General features: G+C 42.6%; 1 protein-coding gene across 1 annotated transcript; it reads left to right on the top strand.

Annotated features, from left to right (window-relative positions):
- The first annotated feature begins 12,592 nt into the window (after positions 1–12,592).
- On the top strand, positions 12,593–19,208 carry LOC133166189 (leucine-rich repeat and immunoglobulin-like domain-containing nogo receptor-interacting protein 3). The gene is made up of 3 exons (XM_061296233.1): positions 12,593–13,179; positions 13,283–14,026; positions 14,111–19,208. Exons 1-3 carry the CDS (start codon positions 12,625–12,627, stop codon positions 14,678–14,680), a joined length of 1,869 nt encoding a protein of 622 aa, XP_061152217.1. The 5' UTR covers positions 12,593–12,624; the 3' UTR covers positions 14,681–19,208.
- Positions 19,209–23,914: the final 4,706 nt, after the last annotated feature.

Here is a 23,914-nt window from a genome sequence, read left to right as displayed (position 1 = left end):
CATGCTCTTCCACTAGATGGCAAAAGATACATACTGTATTTGGCTGACGTTTCTACATCTCCACTTGTTTAACATCAGACCAACGTGGCCGTCTCGACATAACTAATGACTTTATCGGAGCTACTAGACCGTATAACTTGTCGGACTCCTGCTCAAGGCGTGCAGCCCGTCTTATTCGTGTGCTGCGGGACGCATATAGCTTTGCTTAGCGTAGCTGTAGGATGAATGCCACGCCTACCCCGCCTCGAATTACCTCGTACACACTTGACTAAAATGTTCTCGTAGCTACTTGCGAAAGACTGTATGATCGTTTTTGAACCCGTTTCGAAAATACTCATATATTCTTTATCCTCTGTGAAAAACGGCTCATGTGGATGCTACGGACACTATGCACATATTCTTTTCTCGTGAAGTCTTTTTTTTTTCCCCACAGTCTTCTGTCTGCCCATTTTCTGATGTTGAACCCGAGCGAAGCGTGACCTTGGTGTCGGCTCATAAGCAGCAGCCACTTCACGTTTCATTGCGCACTAAATCTAGCACATACACTATACGGCTATGCAAATAGAAAAATGCTGGCGAATAAGCTTCTAATCAGGCAATCAGCTCATTATTTTCTCTTCCTCATTAACTTGTTTGGGCTTCTTACTCGTAGCCAGTTTTCACCCTCTCAGTGAAGTCAAAACAAGGGCAAAAAAACAAAGTATTTTTAATAAGTAGACCATCCCCAAGCAAGATTGACTTGTCACAGTCCCTGGCTATCTTATCCTTGCTAGGTTATAATTTATTTCGTCTGCTTATCTCTTCCGTGCATGCCTCTAACTTGTAAAGGAATGGTGTGCCACTGCCCTATCTCCTGCTTAAGCCTGAATGAAATACTCGTATGAAATGACAAGAATGAGACTGGAGAAAGGCCTCGCCTATATTTTCCGCTATCTCGGAAGATTGTGGGGAAGACAGATGAGAGAATGGAACAGCAGAGTTGGGGATTAAATAAAATGAGATTATCTAATCAATAAAGAGGAAGTTGACGGTGTAATATAATGTACACCCACTGGAAACTTCATTAGGTACACTTGCAAAATGAGAAATCCAATCCGAGAGCCAGACGAGTTTAGAAGTTGGTATTTGCTAAGAAGTATGAAAAACTCTATTTAGACTTGGACTGAATGATTTTAGACTGTTTTTTTAAAGTAAAGTTTCGACTTGCTTGCTTATTTAAGGTTAGCACTGAAAGCTGTTTGAGAATGGAGACAAAGGCTTGATTTTTTTTGTTTTGTTTACAATTCAGAAAAAAAAAAAATATTCGCCATCAGGCAAGAACACCCGCTGTTCCTTTTTCTGATTTTATACGTACATGCCCCTTTGCTTTCTTTCCTCATTGAAGTGATCATTTCTTGGCTGCAAGCGAGAGTTTTGATCAGGCCCGCCCGCCCGCTCAGTAAACTGCAATACGATGCGCCGCATGATTTATTTATTTATTTTTTTAGTGCTGCAGGAGGTTTTCCAATTCCCACAAAGACAGCTTTATGTGTTTTTTAATCTTCTGTGGTGGGTTTCTTCATCTTATCGGAACACTTTTATTTTCCTTGGGACAAATAATAGAAAATCACCAAGACTGTTGTTTTCCTCAACCTGGGTCTATTTCAGGGATTGTCAATCGGTGGTTCGCAGCCTTCCCATGGTCCATGGAGGTATTGCAGGTGGTCCGCGAAATTAGAAATGGAAAATCATTTTTAAATATAAAATTGATTCATTATTTAGACTTGATTTATTTTCCTGCTAACTCTGAGATTTTTTTTAATGGTGAATGTGCCCGCATGACAACGTTTCCCCTTGTGATCATCCCGCTCGAAAGATCGCGGCTATTAGATTGCTGGATGGTGATGAGGGTTCGTGCACGGACAAGGACAGAAGACACACGTGATGATAGCAATGCACGCACGAGCAAGTCCAGGTTACATGCATACGGAATGAACCACTGACCTTGCGCTTTCATCTGAGGTCACTTGCTAAATTGGATTTAATAATCTCTCCGGTCTCATTTAGCACAACATTTCAAGCAAGTGACGACGCTTATCTTGGTTTATTTTTTATGTTCTGGCATCTGACATGTGGAGTCAATAAAAAATGTTTGCCCTCGCTTTGTCATCATAAGGCAAGAACCGGCTGACTTTTACGACGCAACCTCCTAACCTGTACTTTGCTTTTCTTGATTTCATTTCGTTTGTCACAGTAGGCTGTGTTTCGCACCGCCATCTTTTGCCCCCTTGTGCCCTTTTCATTTTGCTCCCTTTAATTCACTTTCTGCTCTGAATTTTCTCAGACGTGACCCCCCATCATGGTCTTTGGGTTCTCAGCCAGTCTGGCTGTTTGGCTTTCCACTCCCTGGTGAAGCTGCACCTTAGAATGAATTAGCATTTCGTCATGGCATGCTAAAAAAAAAAAATCATCGTTTTGCAGCCACATTGTACCAGACGGTTTATTGACCTTCAAGCTGACCTTGAAATGGCGCAACAGTATTGCAAGCGGCGTCCACTCATTCCAATTATACAATGTCATTTCACACATTATGTATCGGCAATTCATTCGGAAATTCCATTATCACTCTTTTAACACATGAAACAGAATTGATAATTAGATGCATGCTGTTTTGGGACCTGAGTTCCCGTCGCACACGGCTCATTCGGTTGCGATAGCGGAACGGGGAATTGGAATCGTCTTTGATGCGACGCCGAGACTGCCGTCTCTCGCTGTGAGCTTTTGATGGATTCAAAGTCCGGACTCTGCCACATTTCATTTTCCCATTGACTCAAGTTTATTTGTTAATTAACTTTGCTGTGTTATTGAAGTTTCCTCCTCTGGTTTGAAACGAAGCGTAAGGAGCCTCTTTGATTTGCCGTGATTAAAGTCGGCTGTGACCACTCCCACTACGCCGCAGTTCTCCCTTTCACCACGAGTAATTAGTTGTTATTTTGCCCCACAAGTACTTATAAATGTCCATCTTGTGCTTAAGACTTCATTAAAAGCTGATGTAGGTCGTTTTTGGGTCACTGATGTTAAAGCTGCTCAATTACACTCTAACCCTTTCAAACATGCAAGTGCACACTGCGTGTGTTAAATGTTAACGCAGATTAAAACAGGACCTTCTATTTGAAGCACAGAATCCATTAACGAGTTGGTTGTGTGATTGCAAGAAACCTTTTTTCTTCACTTTCCTGTTTAATTGCTTGTGCACGCGCCTCTGTGCATGCATGCGTGTGTGTGTGTGTGTGTAGCTAATCTATATAATGCCATCTGTACAGCCAAACCTAAGTGCAGCGGGGAACATTATTCATTAACTCTAACCACATGACCTCTGGCAAAGAGCACGACTGAAGCACCGTTCATTTCTGTGTGTGTGGTTACTTGCATCAGGTCAATCAGTCTGCGATGGCTCTCTGCTCTTCTTTGGCACTTTGATGTGTGATTCTCAGTAGATGATCCATAAGGACTCTGTTAATGGATGCTGTTTGGCCATCGATTTCTCCTCTGATCCCGCTGCTTTGTTCAGATGTAAGAGCAAAAACGTGTTTTCCTGCAACGCCGAGTTTGCCTCAGCTGAATGTGGTTTCGCGCCGGGCCAATTGGATTTTAATGATCCGACTAGAATTCCCCCCCCCCCCCTTATCACTGCCCACTGCCCCCAGGTGAGATTAACACCATAAAAGGAATATTATGGAAATAACCGTTTAGGACATGAGTGTCATCGTTTTCATTTTGGGACACATCAGCGTTATGGTTTTGTGGAAAGCGCTGTTATGTGTGTGAAAATCTAAATATAGAGGCATAATCCTCATCACGTTGTTAAATATACTAAATAGCTGCTGCATTTCATTATTGTTAGTCATTTTTCACAGAGGATAAAGAATATATGACTGCAAACAAACAAAATCCGTATGGTAAGAGTAAAATTAGTGAAAATAGTCCTTGATCAAAACTGAAAAAAGAAATATATTTAACAAGAAACATAAAGCATAATAGTGCCCCCCCACCATCAGAAAAAAATCCTTGTGTTTGATACAGGAGACAGAAGTGATTGCAATTAATATAATATAATTTCTTTTCTTTTTTGACATTTATTTCTGCAGCCTTTTTCCCCATTAGACAGCTTTCATAATGCTACTATTTTTGGGTCAATGTAGACGGCCAGATTTTCTCTGATGTCCTTTAGCAATGGCCTCTATTCCACATACACACATACACACACACGCACGCAGAGGGAGCGCAGATTCAGGCATTATTTCTGCCTCGCTGCTACACAAACAGGATCGCGGAAGCCTGGGGACTGTTCACCATCAACACACACACACAAACACACACATTGACACAAGCACATGTATGTCACCCTCCGTGCAGAACTGCAGCCATGTGGAGATCCCCCGGGAAGGCGAGCACATATGTGTGACTTTGTCCTTTCTATGTGTCAAGTGTAATAATTTTTTTGAGGTGGTGCGGAGCTTAAAGGTTAGCCGCCGCTTTCAAACGGAATCCTTCTGGCACCCTCATTTATAAAACACAAGTGTCTTTAAATCATGCGGTCCACTGACCTTCGTTTGTTTTCCCGAAATTGGACACAGACCTGTTGTCCTGCAGCAAGGATGTCGGAAGAATCTGACAGGAACCGTTTTGTCTGCAGGCTTTAAATTCACAACATCGTTTTGCCGGATTCTGACCATGACAAAGAAATTCAATTCAACCAGAAAGCAGAAAAAATATATATCAACACAGCTTCCTTCTCATGCCTCAGCTTAAGTTTCCTCAACTACTCCGGTTGTGACATTGTTGAGCAACCTGAGCGACCCGAGCTCCCTCCATTATCATCCTTTCCTCCATTTCAGCATTAATTCATAAATTTATGATGTGAATCCAAATTGAGCAAAGACTCTGTCCTCTTGGCTGCATGTCATTGGTCCAAAATGAATAATTCAGCTACTGTGCTTGAAAATTAGGATCAGGGAGGAAATGGAAATATTTTGGAGACACTCTATTCTGTTTATTTTCAATTTGTGCTTTTTTTCCCCCCCCCCCTTCCCTCTCTGCTCTTCCACCCAGCCGTTGGTACACTCGCCAGATTGAAAAGATTCTTCATTGTCTCGTCCTTGGGAGGGACTGCATACTAAGCAGAAACTGCTTTCCTTCCTTTTCCTGCTCCTTTAGTACACATATATTTTTCATCCATGTGTGATGTGCACGCATTTGCTCTCCCGAGGTTGTCATGGTGATGATAGATGCGCAGATTTCTACTGAATAGCTTCGAGCGCACCATTCAGCAGACCGATTTCACTTTTTTTTTTCCTATTTAATGTAATAAACTGTCAAACCTTCCTGTCTTGTCATATAGAAGTGGATGTCCTTGAAAAGAAATGACAAATAAAAAGAAACCTTATGTAATTCTGCTCCACCTCCTGAGGCTTCATTGAAACTTTCTCGCCGTGACCTCTCGTGATCAACATTAGCGGCAACGAAAATGATAAGGAGAGTGAGCCCTTGAATTTTTACCGGGTGTACACCCAGGGAGAACTTCTATCATTGCTTTGTCTTCACTAGCTGAGCCCCATTAATATCTCTCCGAGCTGGAGGACGCTGCCGTTTAAATATCCCCCCCCCCTCTGGGAATTTGCTCTGCCTTGGCTCCCTTTATGTCTACTTTTTGGGCCAAAGTCATTTGTTAAATCAGCGGCAAAGTATTGCTCTTATCCGGATTTTAATTCTACATGACATTCTTGCGGCCAGCTTTAAATTAATTCAAAGTGCAGGCTGTACCTGAGGAGAAATGTCATTGCCTCGTATCATTTCTGTAATCGGGACTGCAGCTACATTGTCCGCTGACAATTTGCAGTGGTTAGTTATTTTATGACCTGACTGAGGGTAGATGAGCTGTAAACTCAAGCCCTAGGAAAGTGGAATTGGCCTCAAATGTCATTGCGGATAGCTTCGAGTTGTGGACACGGATTAGCTAATGGCTTCTGTCACCGTACCGTTTCACTTTGGAGTCCTGATAACATCGGCAGGCTGCTGTCAGTCACAAACCGCCCTCTCTCCCACTGGCACGGCCATCTTGCCCATATGATCGCTTTTTTTTTTCTTTTCTATATACCTCCCGGCCCCTCCAGCATCTTTTATTTGCTCAACTGCTTTTTCTGACCTTTCCAGAAACTTCCTCCCTTGAGATCCATTCGCTGTTTTCTCATTCTCGTCAGTGATCTGTTTCGCTTCACAGTCCTGCTCTGCATTCTTTACAAAGCTTTCTCACTTTTATACGACTCCCTTGTCAAAGTATGTGTGCTTTTTGTCCTCCTTCGAGATTTTAGGTGGAAAAAGGATCCAATTTATCTCCTCTCCATCCTTCGTTAAACTCCTTTTTAAAATAAAAAAATAAAATAAAATAAAATAAAATAAAATAAAATAAAATAAAATAAAATAAAATAAAATAAAATAAAATAAAATAAAATAAAATAAAATAAAATAAAATAAAATAAAATACAACCCTGAGCTGTCAGTTGTACAACTGCAATTTCCCAGCAGTGATAATACAGAGCTGAGGCCTTTGCTTCCTCAATATAAATCCACATCTCTCCTTGTCAGCCCCCCCCCCCCCACATAGTTGTCATCCTTCCATTTTTCTTTTTCTTTTTTCCACCTTTACCTCCGGTTGCTTCTTTCCTTTCTTGTCAGCCTGTCTCTTCATGCCCATATCTGAAGCGGTTAGTGACAGCTCCCATTGGTTGCGTGGGAAGAATCAGAGAAGCGGGCAGCCAATCAGCAGCCGGCCTAACAGGGTCACGATTATCCGTGAAGGAGTGCAATTACCCCGCGTATGACATCCCTGCCATGTATGCGCATCTCATGCTCGCACCGTCACCTGCAAAAGCTCTTCTCATCTGGAGTTTATTCATTGATATTTAAAAGCCGTCTTCTTCATTTGGCTCAAAGCCAAATGAAAATTGCGGGCCACAAATTCTTCCTTTGTCACTCTTCGAAGACCATGAAAGCTTTCGCACTTCCTCCCTCCCCCTCCCATTTATCGTCTGCAAATCACATGCATCTTGGTCATGTGACCACTAAATGAAAGATTCATCCATAAAAACGATGCCGGTTGGGGTCTCGCTTGAAGCTTCGGCATTATCGAGCAACAGCAGGATTTCTCTGTGCCTCGGAAAAAGAGTCAGACTTAATTTGCATCGTTAAATTGTCAAGCAGCGAAATAGCTCCGACCTTCGTCCATCATTAGTGACTCCTTCCCTCCTGTTTCATCCATCAAACCGTCTGGTTTCCATTAGATGACAGGCTGATATTTGCATAATGTTTCCCGTTACACAAACTCATTTTATTCACAGTGGATCGTGGACGTCTTGCTTTCACACCTATTGAATTGATTTTTTTTGTTCTGACTCCAAATCCACATTTCCACAAGGTCGAAAATGGGGCGGTAGCCTTTTGGGTGAAGGGGGGGGGTGTCGGGTTCTCCTCAGAGGCACCTTGGCTACCATCTCAATCTACGTCCAAACGTGATTTCACTCCCCAATCGGCCGCTCCGTTTTGTTATCAGGACCCTCATTAGCCTTCAGACAGGAAATGACCTCCATTCATAACCCGCCTCAACCTCCGTAATCATAACCAAGATGGCTCTTTTTCGGTAGTACACCTCATCTATCATCCAGCTCCACAACCGACTTTAAAAATGAGGCCTAAACATCTCGGTTTTAATCTTTCAACGGACATGATCAAGATGAAAATATCGAATAAAATGAAGGAGTTAGGGATTTGAATCTAGTTTGAGTTAAGTGCCTTCATTTCACGACCACGCTCAAAAGTCTCACTAGGCTCCCCTCAAGTCGTTTAAAAGATTTTTTTTTTCTCACAGCGCCCAAGATTTTCTGACATACGAGCTACATAATTAACGAGCCATCTCCATCCACACCAGTAATAAGGCCAATGATATCCCTGGGGTGAGACTAATTTAATGCATGTCATATTGTATGTCACTCAAAATCATGACTGTCTACTTGTGTTAATGTTTTTAGAATCCCTTTGCTGAAGGGTCACTTTTGATTAAATATTGGATTTATAAATAAAGTCATCTGGCTTTTTATTACTTTTTGATTCCACCCAATTGTGCCTCAACGCCTTGACTTGTCCCCTAATGTGTCACGCCGAGATAAACAATTGCGCCGGATCGTTTTACCTCAAGGCTTCTGTCCTCTTTGTGAATTTCTGCGCGGGCATGGCCGCAATTTGACTTCAGTTGTGCACGTAGCAGTTCTAACGACTTGTAAGAATTGAACGTGCCGAGCGCTTGGCACGGAGCCCGGCTTGTGATCGATGGCGCCGGCTCTTCATCAAAACTACGGTGCGGACACAGATTAGAAGTCATGCGATGGAAACGCAGCACAGTTGAAATGAGGAAGACAGAAAAAGATTCTTGTTGTGGATAACGGGTCCAAGCTTGACACAAAGCCATTAAGGCGGGTTCAAATCTATTTTTACGCCACTCATTGTCAAATTTCCAGCTAATTGTTTCGGCTTTTCTGCGATTGACTTTTGACCCGTCCAGATTTGGCAGTCAAGCTCACGTGAGGTGTCTGTGACATAAGTAAATATACGCACGACATTAAAAGTGACCTAAATTTAGTGTTAATGTGCGGGTGACTTTTTGTAAACTAATCTGCTCCCCTTTTTTAGCCCGTCGGTATGCTACTAATGTCAGCCGACTAAGCCAAAGAGACCAATGCCCCGGAGGTTTACGAACCTTGAACCTTGAGGTCACGTGACTTCATTAGGATCTGGAAACTGTGATGTCACATGGTAGAAATAGCGTGAGATTTGCAATCTGAGCGGTCGATGGAAAAACGAGAGGCCTGAAAGTTATAGTGTGGGGGCGGGGCTTCAACATATGTGTACTTAGTACACATTCCGCCGCTTTCACGCCTCATTTGCCTAATCAAAGGTCCATTGTTGTCGTCGCATTAAAAGCTAAGCATCATGACAGCACAGGCGCGTTACTCTAGTCCCATCTCTGTCAGTCGATTGTGTGTTATGAGGGTCGTTATAGCCGGAATTGTCGGTGCAAAGCAACAGATGGGAAGTTAGATTCAAACTGGCTGCACCGCCGATGAAGAGAACAAACAACACTTTCAATAATGTCGTGTTTTGTTTTGCACTTTAATACTGACGTTCCTGCTGTGGCGGACTGACTGATGCTGGGGACTCTTTTCATGTGTCGACTTATGTGGAGCATTTTTGATGCGCATTACTGAATTGATCTGGGGGGGGTCTTTTTATCATTATTATTATTTAATTTTTTTATATTAATTCTTTAAAAAAAATAGCATTATTATTATAATATTTAATAATACAATAAAATAAATATACAAAAATATATCATTATTAATATTATATTTTAATAATAATAATACTAATTATTATTATTATTATTATTTACAAACAACAACGTTGCCAATAACATTACATGCAAGGAAAGGATGATGTTTTGACAAGTAGGTGGTTCCATTTCCACGGGGAGCATGCACAAACAAATACAACTCGCCTCCACACACACACGCACACGTACACACAAGTAAACAAACCAGCAAAGCCAGCGCTGTGTGGGAGCACTTAAAAAAAAAAAAAAACACGGAAAAATCCAAGATGTGTTTTTCTCTGCAACACTTTTGATAGAATAATCTGCAAAGAGGAATGACAACCGCAATCAACCGCACACATATAATTGAACATAATGAGGATAGTTTTTGCATAATTTGAAATGGCGCATAAAAGTGCTCTATGATTGCAATGAACTCAACTCCGTTATTCTAAAAAGATGCTTCAAGCTGCGTATTGCCACTTGGTGATGGGAAGGGGAGGAAGGGGGGGGTCAGTGCAAAAAATTTTGCATAAGTCACAAGCTGTCTTACTGATGAGACGTCAAGCTCCGTGTGTGCACGCAGCCATCAAGCAAGAGGGCTGATGCATCCCCAGAGGACGGAGCTGTGAGTCTCGCACACTGCGCACAAACGAGCCAAAGACACAACGTTACATCATAAACGCCATCGATTGTGCTTTGCTTCCATGATGTGTGCAGTTGTGTCGTGGTAAATTCCTAAAGCCGTATCAAATGCAATTTTATTGTATTTGTATTCATGACGCATGCAGGCTGTGCTCTTACTAGCAGCTGTTGTTAAAAACAAACAAAAAAAGCTACATGTGAGCTTGTATAACTTCAGGTAAGATTTTATTGATTGGCTTCCTGGAAGGGAATTTTAACAGCCTCATTGCCTGTAAAGAGATGTTATGAGCGACTATAGCCGTGCGTGGCTGCTGTTGGCCGATGAAGTTGAGGCTTGAAGCGAAAATCTTTACTTCATTGCTCCGAAGGGTTTGACAAAAATATATTTTGATCTACAAACACTTTGTACTACGGAAACAGAGAATTTCTTGTTACTTTTCTCTATCGCAAGATCCCTTCTTGTCTTTTGATCTGTAGCTGAGATTAACTAAAGGTCAAACTTGACCGTGTCAGTCTCCATCAGTTTACACTCGCTGGCATGTGACTCATTGAGAAGGACGAAGAAGCTGCAAGGTTACGTGACTCGGCAAGATGATGAGCATCTTTTGTTGTGGACAGCTCAGAACAATAGTGACTTTTTTTTATTCTACTCCTTACATTTGTAAACAGTCGAGTGTCCACTTTGTACGACGGAAATGTGTGTTCAGCATCTGCCCTTGAGTTGAGCCGTAAGGACCTTCTCTCTGACAATATCAACTCACCCATTCATGCTGTGCCATTTTTCGGTAGGATAACGCTGAGGGTGTTTCGATTTGGCTTTTCATGCAGCACAGAGCTTTAAAGGCCGGAATATTCACACAATAACAACTCTATAAATCTTTTTACATCATTTCGTTTGAATGCAGAACTGCCTGAATGTTTTTCTCGGAGCCGTGGTGGTGCGCTCTGTTCCAACCAAAAGCAGAGGTTTGCTGTTTGGTTGTTACGATCATGTTGAACGCTTGCCGCCTGACAGCACGAGGCTGAGTCGTCGCTGAGAACTGGGTCAGTTTGAGCAGCAGTCTGCATAGCCGCTTTTTGTTTTGTCTCCCAGCGAAAAATGGAAAATTGTGCCAGATTTGGGGCCGGGCTTCAAGATATGTGTTTTGTTTTCTTTTGTAAAATGGAGGAACAGTTATGTCCTCAGGCTTGTACAAACCCCACGGGATTCATGGCTTTCCATTTCATTTCCATTAATTAAAACCATTGTCCACCATAAACACAATAAAGAATATTTATATACGTATATATATAAGTCTAAATAAGTATTTTCTCCTCAAAAATCTTACAATTATTTTCCATTTCCAATTTTGCGGACCACCTGCAATACTGCCACGGACCACAAGAGGGGCACGGGCCACAGGTTGACAACCCCTGTGATAGCCGAAGCCTCAAATTCCCACAAACTTAGATGTTCTCACCTCTATACTGAGAATCGAATTAAGAACGAGCTGTTTACTTGAAAATGTTCCAAGTACAGAGCAGAAAGTGGAGCAAACAATTGCTGTTTTTGCTTTTTGCTGCTGTTATTTAATCATCTTGAGAACCTTAGCCCCTTGCTCGCAGTTGTCGGCCGTTCACTTGTAATGTGATTGAGTAAATAGCACAAGATTTGTGGATTATTGCTCTTTGCCTGCGCTGGCTGAGAGGTCTCTGTTATTACATTTTGGCTGCGTATAATTCCTGTGACTTGCACACGAGCCCTCTCTCATGAAATTACTCTCAGAGAAACCTTGTGGTGGATTTGTCTTCATCTTCAAAAAGTCAATCTTTTCAAAACATTTCTTTTTCCTTCGCAAGTGGAACGACGCTGATCTCATGGCCGAAAGTGTCCATGTAGAAAAATCAAGCGTGGGAGGAATGACTGGTTGCTCAAAGGAACGTTCAAGCACAAATGATTCATCTCATCTGTGTGCAAGGAGAAAAAAATGATTTCCAATCTGTGACGGCAAAAAGGCTTCTTCATCCTACGCACTCACGCCTCATCTCACACCTGACCAAATAGCCCAATATGACTTGAGTTTGTGACGCCAAATACTTTTCTCTCGTGTCTTTGTTTATGCACTGCGATGATAAATTCATTTGTTCAAATGGAACAGTCTCAGTGCAACAAGGAGATGCATGCGTACGTGCATAAATAATTTGCAAGAAGCTCCTCGTGTCCCAGTTCCCCCATCCAAAACCATAGATGAATTAGTCAAATGACAAATTATCTTAAATATCTTAAACGGATCGGCGTACCCGACGGGAGCTTGTCAGTAGTATTTTTAAACCGTGTCATGATATGCCGCAAATCTCTCCGGCTTTCGGTATGATATTACTTAAGCCACTGGAAGCATAGATAATTTATGGCAGAGTGGATGTAATTTTTATGAGCCTTCAAGATAGCAGGCGGTAGACTTCATCTTTCTTTCTCCACAACCTTGAGAGTATTTTTTACTCACACTTGACATATTTGACTCCTTCTTCCTGTCTTCTGTTTATCTCACAGGTGCAAGTGACCCTGCCTGCAATACGGGAGGAGTCCCAGAACCAGGGCCATGATTGGCTCACCTGGCCCTGGTGGGCGTGCCTTAGTGCCACGGCCGAAAAAGTGGCGGGCAGTCCTGGCTGCTTCTCTGGTTGCCGTTTTAACTTTGACGCTGCCAGGAAGTAGCCAGGCCTGTCCGCCGCGTTGCGAGTGCTCGGCTCAGCTGAGGTCAGTGTCGTGTCAGCGGCGGCGGCTCACCAACATCCCCGAAGGAATCCCCACCGAGACACAGCTCCTGGATCTCAGCAGGAACCGACTCCGATGGGTGCAAGCGAGCGATCTAGCACCGTACCCCCGGCTGGAGGAAGTGGATCTTAGCGAAAACCTCATCGCCACATTAGAACCCAATTCCTTTGCGAGTCTGCCCAATCTGAAAGTGTTGAAGTTGAGGAGCAACCAATTGAAGTTAGTGCCCATGGGGGCCTTTGCCAAACTTGGCAATCTGACCAGCCTGGACCTGAGCGAGAACAAGATTGTGATTCTGTTGGACTACACCTTCCAAGATCTTAAGAGTTTGAAACACCTGGAAGTGGGAGACAATGAACTGGTTTATATTTCCCACAAGGTAGTCTTCAGCATTACGATGTGAATGATCATCATGATAAGTCTAAGCTGTTTTGAGGGAACATCGCAGTAACCATTCAATCCTCTGTTTACCAAATTTTCAGGCATTCTCAGGGCTACTGGGACTGGAAGATCTCACCATAGCCCGCTGCAACCTGACATCCATCTCAGGCCAGACGTTGTCCTATCTCCGCAGCCTGGTCACCCTCCGCCTCCATCACCTCAGCATCATGGCTCTGGAAGACCAGAATTTCCGCAAGCTTTCAAATTTGAGAGCTCTGGACATCAACCACTGGCCATACCTGGAGTACATCTCATCTCTTAGTTTCCAGGGTCTGGATCTCCACTGGCTCTCCATTACCAACACCAACATCACGTCCGTCCCATCTGGCTCCTTCAAAAACATGGTGCATCTAACCCACCTCAACCTTTCGTACAACCCCATCACAGCACTGGAGCCTTGGGCCTTCAGAGATTTGCTGAGGTTGAAGGAGCTCATCATGGTCAGCACAGGGTTGGTGACAGTGGAGCCCCATGCTCTCGGAGGTCTCCGTCAGCTCCGGGTCCTGAACTTCTCCTCAAATGACCTTCAGACTTTGGAAGAGGGTTCCTTCCACTCTGTGAACAGTCTGGAGACTATCAGAGTGGACGGGAACCCTCTCATGTGTGACTGCCGTCTGTTGTGGATCCTGCAAAGGCGCAAGACCCTCAACTTTGACGGCAGAGTACCGGTGTGTGCAGGGCCCGTGGAGGTGCAAGGGGTCATCCTGAGTAGCTTCACCGATTCTGCACTCTTTGATCATTTTACATGCCAGAAACCTAAAATACGCAACCGCAAGCTTCAGCAGGTAATTGGATGGATATTGATTTATTCATGCTAGAAAATGGCGCCAAAGCACTACTTTTGCACTTTTTTGCGCCGCTTCTTCCAGGTGACAGCTCGAGAGGGCCAGCCGGTGAATTTCCTTTGCCGTGCCGAAGGAGAACCGACGCCGGCTATCATCTGGATATCCCCACAGCGTCGACGGATCACAGCTAAGAGCTCGGGCCGGGTCACCGTTCTCCCAAGTGGCACCTTGGAGATCCGTTACGCCCAGCTTACTGACAGCGGAACGTATATCTGCATCGCCAGTAATGCCGGCGGCAATGACACCTACTTTGCTACGCTCACAGTTCGCAGCCAGCCAATGGATGCAGCCTCAGCCTTTTTTCTCAATCGCTCGCTCTACAGCGGCGAGTTCTTCAATGATACAAACCTGAATAGCACTCGGGTGTTCCTGAAATTTACCTTGGACTTGACCACCATCTTGGTCTCCACGGCAATGGGTTGCATCACTTTTCTGGGGGTGGTCCTCTTCTGTTTCCTGCTCTTGTTCGTGTGGAGCCGAGGACGTGGCCAACGCAAGAACAACTTCACAGTGGAGTACTCCTTCCGTAAATCCGAGCCCGCTACGGGGAGCACTTCCGGAGGGACCCGGAAGTTTAATATGAAAATGATATGAAACAACGCAGCCAGGGGTCCCTCGGGGGAGGCATGAGCACGTCTCAAAAAAAACGTGTTTGACACACGTAAACACACACAGCCACTGAATCGCACCATGATTGCTGTCAATGGCTTCTATTTTAAAACAGGAGCCAGGATTCAATCTGTAAAAAATCATGTTTCAAATTATACAGTAAGAAAATGCAAAAAGTGATGGGAATGAAAATCTTTCACGCTTTATATCAATTCATGGAAGAGTGGCTTTCTCTCGGCTTTCATTAATAGGGGATTGGGGAAAATCTTTTTTATTTAAATTTCTCAATTCTGCTGTTTTGCAGTTGGGTCATTTAAAAAATTTTTTTTTATAATTTTCTTGATATTAAGTACATGTTCTTAAGAAGCATGCATGGCAGACTGAGACAAGGGTTAAATCCTTCAGTGATGTCACCAATTATAATTTATTTGACAAAATGTATATAAATATTTACAAATAACTTATTGAAGCTTTGGAATGAGGAAAAAGATTCGGCCTTTATTGGGTTATTTGCGACATTAGCTGTGTGAGTTTGGGACGAGCACGCCGGCCAAGGGTTGCCATGGTGTTTTGTGTCCATGTAGTTTGGTTCAAAGACAAGCCCGCTGGACACGGAGCACCATGGCAACCAAAAGAACCAACGCAACAGAGAGCACCGGGACCGGCTTGTTTGCCGAAAGCGAGTCGGGGGGGGTCAAGTATAAAGGATGGAAGCGGTCATCTTTCTCCTCTTTGCAGCATTAAAAGGCAAACGCTGAGCTGCAATGGGCAGATGAGCGTTGCTCTTTTGTCCCTCAGCTCTCTGCTGCGTTGGTGGACAGCTGAGCTTCCAAACGCTGCCAAGGGGGGGCAGCCTGGATGGTTGGCACCTACTCAGAGGCAGACAGAGGACACGCCGCAGACAACACGCTGACACGTGCACAATCATCCTCACACATCCAAAAATGAGTAACCTACATCTTGCAGTACACGGACAGTCGATGTTCTCTCAGGAAAAGGCAAATTACGAAAGTGGCTATCGGCTAGAACATTCCAGCAATAATTCATTCCCTGGGCGAAAGTTGTTATATATTTATGAATGAAGAAACTAAGCTTTGCTTTTATGGAGTATCTTAAAACCCGTGCAGCAAAGAGATTTTCATTAGTGCAAAGATGAACAAGCTTGTGGTGCCGAGTCCAACCGTCAACACGTACCGCCGACGTGTGTGCAGACTCCCATTTAACCTAAATTTGAATGTGATTGGATGATTCTGTCCGCAGACAACCAAGTTACATGGGGGTGTGCACACTTTTGCAACCATTTTTTTTCCCCAATGAAATACAGATTATAGGTCAGATAAATAATGAATTTGCGCTTGGTCTAGCGATCATACATCTTTTTTTCATAACGCACAAACTTGGCATTTGAATGGCAACTGTGTGGACTTTTGATGTCCACTCGGTACACACCAAAAAAAAAGTGTGCCTGCTCTTTCTCTGTCTCTGCGATGGTCGGCGTGCAAATGTCTCTGCCTCCCCTAGCCCAGTGCACCCCCTACTCCCCCCACTTGCCCAACCTTCCCCATACACCCCACTGGGTCCTCCTTTTGGGAGGGGTCCCTGGCTGGAGACCACAGAAACAAATGTAAATGAAGTCACGTTAACCCTACCCACAACATCTGCATTGTGCAGTAGAAAGTGGTACTGTGTTTTTTTTTTTTTCGTCAGTAGCTTCTCTCGGAGCTGATCTGTTGTTTCTTTCCGTTGTTCGTCATCCAGTTTTGAGTTCCTCGTCTTTCGTCATCTGTAACCCGTTTCTCCGTGTGGGCCTGTTCTGTTCTCAACACATACTTAAGCTCCCTCAGTGTTGAAATTTTAATAACTTGGCACATATTTTGTTCAGATTCTAATGGGCATTTTTGTCATGAGCTGACCAAAAATAATTTGAATTGACCATGTCTGAGTTTGTTTCATATTTAAACAGATCAGTTCATTTAATAAAATTTCATCTCGGCATTTAATTTGATTTTAGCTTCGAAATAGCCGCACCATGATAAAAGTAACTGACAGATCTATTTTATTTTGTCGTATTGCCACCCTGTGTTAAGAACAGACCCCCCCCCCCCATGCACCCCCCTTCCAAATCGTAATTGTACCCTCTCCCTTAATCACGCCACTTGTGTTTCCATTCGTCCATCTTCCCCAATGGAAATTAGGTTTAGAAGACATCAGGAATGTCCGTAGTGATCTGCGATGGTGTTATTATGTGCACATCAATATAAGAATAGTTAAGGGTGAGTTTTGTTGTTAACTTCCTTCTCTGTCTTCTCCCTCTTTGCCATCTTTCTCCCTCCGGGCCTTTTGGCATCCTCCTTTTTCTCCGGTTCACAGTATTAGGCTGGAATGTGGTTGTGTGGTAGTAGACACGTGTTCCGTGTGCTCGTTGTGTTGTCGTGGTGGGATGCCATTCAAACTGGTTGGAGTTTTTAAAAAAAAAAAGATATGGAAGGGGTGACCCAGGATTCCTAAAAACAAAAGAAAATCCCTCCTTCTCCTCCCAAAACATGACTGGGACTTTCCTGCTCTGCACTGGGATATTTCTCTGGCTGTGATTTGTTTTTTTTTCTACAGATTTCTTCCACTACACCTGAAGAAGAACGCCATCACCACAATCCAACGCATAATGCTTTGGGACATTGACATTTTACTCAAGGATAGAAAGAACCACTCAGTCCCTAAGAATTTTTTGCTTGTATCCATTTGCAAAGGCTTTGAATCAAGCCTTTCCGAGCATTCCCTCCGTAAGCATTGAGTAGCTTTAAAACCATCGCCTCCGTCTATAGCTCGATTCATCTCTGCTGCGATTCTTCAGAAAGTAGGCTTAGCAACGTCCCCCTCCTCCCTCCTCCGGTACGCCTGAGGTTGGTTTATCGTCACCGACACGCTCCATTCACAGCAGCAGCAGATTTATTAGGATATGGGAAACGCTTGCATTATGTAGATTGTTCTGGTTTCAACATTTGACTTGTATAAATTCAAAAACGTCCTATATTTCGGTGACAAACGTAACCATCACTTTGGACTTGGCTCTCCGTCATTCCAGCCACCTCTAAATGAATGAATCTTCACTCCAGCTCTCACAGTTGATATTTTGATTGGATCAGACATTCATAGGATGACAGTGAAGCCAGCTTGGCTGATTTGGTAGCCTATTCGTCACATTTCCAAAACAGACTTCTCAGAAATAGTGGAGGCCAGAAATATGTAGATGCAAATGACTGCAAGTGCAATTGTCAACAGAAACGTGTGAGGCAAAACTGGGATGTCTGAAACCCGTCCAGAACATTTCCAGCTACAGTAGTGTGGCAATACTGTACTGTGCTGCCCTCTAGTGGCCAGTAAGAATAACACCAAGCGCGCTGGGCACTACGACGCTGCTAGATGATGATTGCTTTTGGCTTCTCGGTAACAAATAATTATAAGGAGACTAAAATTGACTGTTGTGGTCGTTGACTAGTCAGTGCTGTAATGACTTTCTCACAAGGCTCCAATAGAGCAAAAGCAACTAAAAAGTCACCCCGCCCCTTCAAATGTCTTTTTTTTTTGTGATATAAAAAAAAAAAATACTACGTCATCAAGATTTTAAAATCTTTTTCAACTACTAATGTGAAGGATAACCTGGACAAAGTTTTCTGAGGTCTGCAGCTATAGATAAGTGATTAGTATGCCAAGGATGCTGGCGGGTCTGATCAATGCTGTGCGAGGACCGGATTATCAATGGCATACGTTCATTGATCTATCTTGAACCTTGTCACTGGAACAATTCCTTTCAAGGAGTGGGAGGAGTAAAGAGACCTGCTTGGCACTCATTACCTTTTAAAATGAAATAACAAGCTGGAGTTTAATAATAATTCCCCTGGTCAATAGTGACATAACACATTTTCCTATATTGATGGAATTGCTTGAGTGCAGAAATATACCACAGACAATTGTATTACATTTTGTCGGGGTTCTTATCCTGGCGTTGAATTCTTCAGAAAGCAGTCTCATTTATTTATTTATTTATTTTTGCACCAATTTTATTAGGTCCATGACCGGATATCTTGTGCTCCAATTAAATACCGATCCAATGTAAAGACAAACATTGCTAACTTAAAATGGGCAATCACTAAAGCATGTAAAGGAGAGACTGTTATGAACCTTATGGGAACTCTGACCATCCAGTCGTCTGTTGAAAAAAAAAAAATCTTTGTATTAAAATGTGCAAATCCTTGGGTGTGAAGAATGTACATATAGATCTATTATCCATATGGTGTCATCAAATCTGTAGACTTTGTTGCCATGTCTGACAGAGGAAAATGACTGTTGACTGTAAATATTGTAGGTATAGTAAAATAGAGTATAGTAATATAAAGGTTGCTGTAAGTAGTGCTTTTTTTTCTCCAGGGATCACGCATGTTTTGATGAGCTCCATTGCCGCTTGGTCTCAATGGGAAAGAAAAAAAACACAATGTAAAATTGCAAATAAAAACAAAACACAAGAGTTCTTTATTTTAATTATTTCATCGTGTTTTATATACTGACTGACGAAACATCCCATATCTTGAAAAAAAATTAGGCTATTGCATTCAGATGGAAACGTATACGTAATCAATGTTTATTGCAATTCATATGATCACCACTAGATGGCGTTGGATACCCGATAACGTAATTGGAGGAATTTTGAAACAAATGAGCAAGGACTCGACATATATTGCCACATAATTTGCTTTATCAGCTGTTTTCTTCAGCATGTCCTTTTCCTCGTATTTCGTTTCTATTCTTTTTTAATTGGGTACACAAGAATAATATGTGTACAGTATGTGTATATAATTATATAAGTAATATTTAATAATATGTATGGAACATTATAAGAAATATTTCCCTCCGTGTTACCCAAAGTCGAGTGACGGTCAAACGCCCCCCCCCCCCCCCTCCTTTTTTTTGACTGCTTATATTTTTTCTACCACCAGATGAAAGCAGAGCACCTCATTTGGAATCCACCACCACCACCACAAACAACGAGACGCAGGTCTGCTAATTGGTTGAATCTTTATTTTCTTTATCAGTCCAAACACACACTTTGCCCTTGCGTTTTCCTTTCTGTATTGTTTGTGAAGGCAGACAAATGTAGCACTATTTTTTTTTAGGAGAGGTGAAGATAAGAAGGTAGGCTTTCTGGGTGACCGCCATTTGAGTGTTCACGTGTGTGTGTGTATCTTTGCATGTGCGTGCAGGCATTTGATCTTCGATTAGATGTCCGCTTAACATGTCAGTGCCCGACTCCCTTTGCAACACCCGAGAGGGTCCTGGGTGCCTCCCAGCGAAAAGGTCACTCTCCGTAGGTCAAAGGTGAACCCGCACACGAGCACATTTCTTAAAGAGCCGTCCTTCATCTTCCCTTTGCATCTGTCCTGTCCAGTTTCACTGCCCTCCTCCTCCTCCATCTCTCTCTCTCCCTCCATCTTTTTTGTCTCTTTGCTCTATTTGAAATTGATTGTCTCCTACCATCACAAAGACACTTGGTTCTGATTGATTGATTGGCTGCGGGAGAGGGAGGGAACATTGACACGGGGGCTTCCACAGCTCTGAAGGGAAAACAAATGACGCCATTTTGATGCACTGGAAGAAAGCGCCTTTCAGCAGCAGCCCGGCGCTCTGTTTGTTTGCATTCGGGCCAGCTCTTAAGGCTGACAAACACCCCCGGCCCATCGAATCGAACAGGAGATTAAATACAGGCGAGCTGAAATACAGCAACGAAACAAATTCAAACCACAAAGCCGCTCTCGTACTTGCATGGTTTAAAAAGAAATGAATAAATAACCTTTGGACATACATGTGGAGAATATTTCCACGCCAAGGGAAGTAACAAAAGACAAAAAGATCAGGGGAAGACAATGGACTGACGCTGGTGTACATACAAATACACATTATTTCTACAAATACATAAACACCACATAAAAAGACATTTATCTTAAAGGAATGTATACTTAGAAACCAAACTTTTTTTTTTCTCTCTTTCTCTCTCCCAACGCCGCTGCCTGTCGAGATACATTTAATCCTGCAGTTTTAAATACATTTATATAGTATCCATGCATAAAGAATTGCTCACCCCACCCCTTTTCACACGGGTGCTTTGTTTGGCTCTTTTTTTTTTTGTTTTAAATATGGGAATCATTTCAACACACATACATAGATGACAATCTTCAAACAAAATGAGCCAAACTGAACTGCGTGTTGTTTGTTAATCATTTTCTCATTGTATCTGGTATTTTATGATCAATATACTATGTCCAACTTTTTTAAAATATTTTTTCTTCTCAAATAGCACAACGTGCAAAAAAAAAAATTCTCAAATAGCACAACGTGCAAACCTATATAAACAATAAATTAACTGGAGATGTCCAAGCATCAAATGCCTAACACTGTACTCACGCCAAAGTAACGCAAATGATCATTAGTAGCGTCACCGTCATTGCCCAACATAAAAATGCAATTGAGTTTTGAGGTATATCAAAATGTCTACACATGCCTGTGATGCTACCCTGGACCAGTGAAAACATCTTTGAATGGGCGGGGGCCCAAAGGAAAGGAAAGGTTAGTTGATCCTTTTTGGATCCGTAATTAATAAGCTACATTTCTGATAGCAGGAACTCATGGGAATTGTAAACAGACACAGTTATCACTTCTACACAGATTACAAATTACACAAAAATATACGTATCTGGTAGTAGTGTGTGTGAGTAGTGGGAGTGAGATTATCTAAACTTGAGTATAAGTGAAAGATATGCAGAATATGAAGAATTGACGTGGCTCTGTGGTGCCTTCGCTATCATTGACTCCTCCTTCAGCCATTCTGTGAGGTAGCTCCACACGCAACCATTCGGAACATCTCAACTGTATTATGTCTTTTGAAAAAAAAAAAAAAAAAAAGTCCCAAAATAACTTCTCTAACTGGGACTGTGTTCAAGTGCAGTACATAACAAGCCGAGCCCAATGAATGACGGAGAGATTGATAATGAGTCACCTCTGCTGCATTCTTATTCTTCTTGTCTCTTCACTAGTATGATTATCTCCCGCTTAGAAGATGCTACACAACTCGTGGCTTTGCCCATGTACATGGATAAGAAACACACACACACACACACATACAAATAGAGGTGCTACTCATGGTAACCCCTCCGCAAACAAATAATTAAATAGATCAGCAGAGGAATGCAGTGACAGTCCAATTCAAAGGAGTCCAGAGATCAAGGAAGAGGTCCTTCACATCCACAAAGTCCATCTACATTGTATTCACAAATATTGCACAGTCACTTGAGATATCCCTTCCTTGTCTGTGCATAGGATCAGTCTATGACATGTTGATTCTTTTTATTTTTGCTTTTTTTTTTTTTAAGAGGGGGGGGGTCGTTTTTTTTTTTAACAAGGTGCTTTTCTTTTTTTTTTTTTTTTTTTTACATTATCAGCACAACATAGCACAATAGTCATGAAAGAGGAAACTATGTGTCTATGGTACTAGATTTACCCGCATCAATAGTAGGGAAGGAACAGATAAAGAAAGACAACCACAGGGACTGTAGCAAATAGATGGACTAGATAAGACACAATTAAATGAAAGGTTATTTACATTTATATACTGTGTAGATCACATGAAGAGAGTTTTTTTTTTTCTGAGGTATGGATTAGGCGACATGCCCATTAGTGCTTGCAGTGGGATGGTTGTGACGACACGGGCCTGACACGTGGCAAAGAGCGAGCTGCATCTGTTTGTTGATTATCATAAAGAGGCAAATATCATTGGCACTCAGGATCCTATATTGTGACATTTGACCTCCGTCTTTGGCCACTAGAACAGAGCAGAGCTCGCTCCCCGCGCAAGTGACCATCGCCCGTGCGGGAGTCTCTTTTTGATTGTTCTCCTTACGTAACCTGAAAATAACCTCTTAGGTGGCTAAGAACCGTAGAGCCTAAGACCCGAGGAGATGAACATTCAAATGTGTAGCATAGGGTAATTAGCGTATTTCTTCAAATGGTGTCTTTTACGCTAACATGCAAAGAATTGCCCTCGTTAGGTAAACGCTTCCTTTTTTGCCCTTGGAAAAACAAAATGGCTGGTCTTAACTATGACTCAGATCAATGAGTGAGCTAAATTGCGTAATAATCTTAAAATGGCGGACCGTCCAAAATCATTTAGGTCAACAAAACGAGAACAATTTGGTGACCCGGTCGAGAACAAAGATGGAAACTGTATATAATGTCACAGACTATTTGGCTTAAGTGCTTCAAAAACATTCACCGAGGTATGTTAAACATGTTAATACACTTTTGGAGACAACATCTTGAAATTAAGTGGGGCACAGGCAGTCAAATAATCGATATTAAAAAATGTGATATATTTTTATATAATAGCGCAGAAGCTTTATGGGTTTTATATTCATGATAAAAGATAAGATTTTTTTTTAATTCACTATATAAATAAAAAGAAAATAAGTTTTTCCCCTTCCACAATTTGAGGAAATACGCTAATTTGCTTCCGTGCTTTTATTTCGGTTAGCGACCCTCTAGCATAATGCAAACGCACTCAAGTTCCATCTTTGGTTTGTGTTTGCTGTGTTTTGGTGCAACATAGAAGCTCTTGACCGACCGCACAGGAGACCTGCATGCGAGAAGATGTGGTTGAAATAGACAGCAGGTGGCAGTGTTATTCCGGGCCGACTGTCGCAAAAGGGCATTGAAATGTTGCACGCGTGACACACTCATGCAATGTCGCAGATGATTGTGGAGGCTTGTGGTTAGGAGGTCAAAGGACCACTTGACAGCCACACGCTGTCCTTTGTATGTTAGAGAAATGAGTTGCGGGGGGGATTGCGGCCCAGCAGGCACATCTGCTGTCTGATTGTGAGAAACATCTTTTGAGGAACATCACCAAACCCTAAAGCAAATATAAACTCTTCCTTCTCAAGGCGTTGGCTTTATGTCATCCTCTCGTTTTTAGTGTCAGCCGCGTGCTTAAAGAGACTGTATCTTTGGTATATAAGAGTTCACCCCTGATAATAACAGAAGCGATCTGATTCATCTGCTCGGGTCGTGAGCACTTGGAGCAGATGGATGAGATCGAAAGAAAACAACTACACACCCTGTAGCTTTCATTTGAACACACCCGTTCCGTCCTCCAAGTGTGTGTTCAAGCTCCCTCCA

The sequence above is a fragment of the Syngnathus typhle genome, linkage group LG13 (genome assembly GCF_033458585.1).
Source record: "Syngnathus typhle isolate RoL2023-S1 ecotype Sweden linkage group LG13, RoL_Styp_1.0, whole genome shotgun sequence".
In the NCBI taxonomy this organism is placed as follows: domain Eukaryota; kingdom Metazoa; phylum Chordata; class Actinopteri; order Syngnathiformes; family Syngnathidae; genus Syngnathus; species Syngnathus typhle.
The sequence above is the reverse complement of the archived record's forward strand: the minus strand, read 5'-3'. Positions and strand labels throughout refer to the sequence as shown.

What these genes read in the sequence shown, in the direction of transcription:
- LOC133166189 (XM_061296233.1), top strand. Translation starts at nt 12,625, where the DNA reads ATGATTGGCTCACCTGGCCCTGGTGGGCGTGCCTTAGTGCCACGGCCG. An exon ending in TGGTTTATATTTCCCACAAG is followed by an intron (nt 13,180 to 13,282) that starts GTAGTCTTCAGC and finishes CCAAATTTTCAG; the next exon opens with GCATTCTCAGGGCTACTGGG. An exon ending in GCAACCGCAAGCTTCAGCAG is followed by an intron (nt 14,027 to 14,110) that starts GTAATTGGATGG and finishes CGCTTCTTCCAG; the next exon opens with GTGACAGCTCGAGAGGGCCA.